Source organism: Mandrillus leucophaeus, unplaced genomic scaffold (genome assembly GCF_000951045.1).
Source record: "Mandrillus leucophaeus isolate KB7577 unplaced genomic scaffold, Mleu.le_1.0 Scaffold1748, whole genome shotgun sequence".
NCBI lineage: Eukaryota > Metazoa > Chordata > Mammalia > Primates > Cercopithecidae > Mandrillus > Mandrillus leucophaeus.
In genome coordinates this window covers 13,769-16,653 of record NW_012101752.1, presented here as the reverse complement: position 1 = coordinate 16,653, position 2,885 = coordinate 13,769, and the positions used below count along the sequence as shown (strand labels likewise).

The window sequence follows — 2,885 nt, the reverse complement described above, 5'->3', positions numbered from 1 at the left end:
GCCAGGCTGGTCTCGAACTCCTGACCTCGGGTGATCCACCTGCCTTGGCCTCCCAAAGCGCTGGGATTACAGGCATGAGCCACCACGTCTGGCCAAGAGTTCTGTACATCTTACAAGTCCCTTATTAGATTCAGTGGATTTTCATTATTCGCAATATTTATGTTCTATAAGGTCACCACCAAGGCTGAACCATTGCTTCTAGGGGAAATATGTACGTGTATGTACATATCTCACATAGACTATAATCTTAAATCCTTAAAACAACTCATCCCAGTAGCTTTTATTTTATGCAAGACAAAAGGAGGTTCAATTTTATTTTATGGTTTTATTTTATGAAAGACAAAAGGCCTGTGGCCGCCCCACTAGCTAATGCCCCCAGAGTTGGGATTCATACCCCATCCAACTCTTCCCAGAACCAGAGCCTCTTGAACTACACCGCAGTGGCCTCATTCTCTGGTCTTCTCTGTGTAACAGTTGAAACAAGAAGGCAGAACATGGCCTTATTCAGCCTCAGAGAATATCTGCATCTTTTTTACTGCTCCATGTATGCCTGCAAGTGACCAGGGAAAGCTTAGTGAGTACTGATTTGAGGTTACAAATACAATTTGAGCAAGTAGTTCACAATATGCAAATATGAAATCCACTAATAATGAGGACCAACTCTGTATGGCTTGCAAATATTTTCTCCTATTCAGTGAATTGCCTTTAACCTTCTTTCTGTTTTTGTTTTTGCCCTTTGTTTCTTTGTTTGTTTGTTTTGAGACTAGGTCTCACTCTGTCTCCCAAGCTGGAGTGCAGTGTGTGATCACAGTTCACTGCAGCCTTGACCTCCCAGGTTCAAGCGATCCTCCTGCCTCAGCCTCCCAAGTAGCTGGGACCACAGATATGTACCATCATACCCAGCTAATTTTTAATTTTTTTTTTTTTTTGTAGAGGTGGAGTCTCACTATGTTGCCCAGGCTGGCTTTCACTTTCTTGATGGTATTCTTTGAAGCATGAAAAGTTTTAAATTTTGATGAGGCCCAATTAATCTATTTTTCTTTTGTTCCTTGAGCTTTTGGCGTCATGCCTAAGAAGGCTTTTCCTTTCTCAGAGCCATGAAGATTTATTCCTGTGTTTTCTTCTAAGAGTTTTATAGTTTTAGCTCCTATATTCAGGTCTACCATGCATTTGAAGTTAATTTTTGTGTGTAGTATAAGGAAGAGGCCCAACTGCATTATTTTCCATGTGGAAATCCAGTTGTTGGGCACCGTTTGTTGAAAGGACTATTTTTCCTCTGTTGAACTGCTTTAGTACTTCTGTAAAAAAACCAATTGATCATAAATGTGAGGGTTCATTTTTGGACTCGTGATTCAGTTACATTGATCTATATTGCTATTCTCACCCTATCTTAATTAAATTAGCTTTGTATTAAGTTTTGAAATTGAAAAATGCCAGTTTTCCAGCTTTGTTCTTTATACACCTTTTGAGTATTTTTACATACCTTTAAATTATAAGACAATGACGTTATTGGACTGATCAGAGAACCTCAATATATAAGAAAGTAAAATGTATAAGTTATAAAAGGTATGGTCTTAGAGTCAAATGAAAATGCCTGTTTATTTATTTTTTGTTTTTTTCTTGAGATGGAGTCTTGCTCTGTTGCCCAGGCTGGAGTACAGTAGTGTGATCTCAGCTCACTGCAACCTCTGCCTCCCGGGTTCAAGCAATTCTCCTGCCTCAGCCTCCCAAGTAGCTGGGATTAAGGGCAGCCCGCAACCATGCCCTTCTAATTTTTTGTATCTTCAGTAGAGACCGGGTTTTACCATATTGGCCAGGCTGGTCTTGAACTCCTGACCTCAGGTGATCCACCCGCCTCAGCCTCCCAAAGTGTTGGGATTACAGGTGTGAGCCACCACGCCTGGCCGAAAATGCCTGTTTCTAATGTCTTTTTCTAATTGCAACCTTCTGCACAGTTGGGCTCATTCAATCAGTTTTGTTGCTGCTAAAACGAGTATTGTAAAATAATGATTGTGACTCAATGATTTTCCTGAATCTCTAATATTTAGACGATTTAACGTTTTGTCTTTGGTTTTGTATTTCCTGTCTGTTTAGGTAGGTGGAGAGTTTTCAAACACTGTTATCAGCCAGATGAAGAAATTTGGAAGGATTGCCATATGTGGAGCCATCTCTACATATAACAGAACCGGCCCACTTCCCCCAGGTAATGAGCACATGCACACGATCCCACATGTCACAAGGCTGGACAAGGAGAAAATTCACAGATATGCCATAGGCCAGTGACTCTGAAATTATTAGAAAGATTTTCATGTATTCTTTTTTCTTTTAAGATAGAGTCTCACTTTGAGAGAGCTCAGGAGTTTGAGAGCATCCTGGGCAACATGGCAAAATGCCATCTCTACAAAAAAATACAAAAATAAGCCGGGTGTGGTGGTGTGCACCTGTAGTCCCAGCTACTCAAGAGGCTGAAGTGGCAGGATCGCTTGAGCCTGGGAGGCTGGGGCTGCAGTGAGCTGTGTTCGTGTCACTGCACCCCAGCCTGGGTGACAAAGTGAGAGCCTGTCTCAAAATAATAATAATAACAACAACAATTTCATGTATTTTGTGCTAAATCAGCTTATATTTGATTTTTATATAGAGAAATAGCAGGATCCACAAATATAGAAGAAACAGTTGTTAAAAGTTTTAGTTTTTACCTATCATTTAATGCAAAGTTGTAAAAAGGCAGTGATGATTTGATTTAGAAACAGAACACCTTGGTCTGGCTGGTAAAATATTCAGGGTCCTCTGGATATGAGAGACATTGCTGGAGCTGCGAGAGGAATAAAGGGTGACTTGCTGTGGGTGAAGGGAAGGGCAGGCTGCCATGTCCTTCAGAAATCTTG

The 2,885-nt window shown here is 40.8% G+C and overlaps 1 protein-coding gene across 1 annotated transcript in view; it reads left to right on the top strand.

Moving 5' to 3' along the window:
• Positions 1-2,885, top strand: part of LOC105537565 (prostaglandin reductase 1-like) — a 38,983-nt gene that overhangs the window by 30,777 nt on the left and 5,321 nt on the right. The window contains exon 7 of the mRNA XM_011977212.1: positions 2,095-2,203. Within this exon, the coding sequence (XP_011832602.1) occupies positions 2,095-2,203 (109 nt within the window). The remainder of the gene's footprint in view (positions 1-2,094; positions 2,204-2,885) is intronic.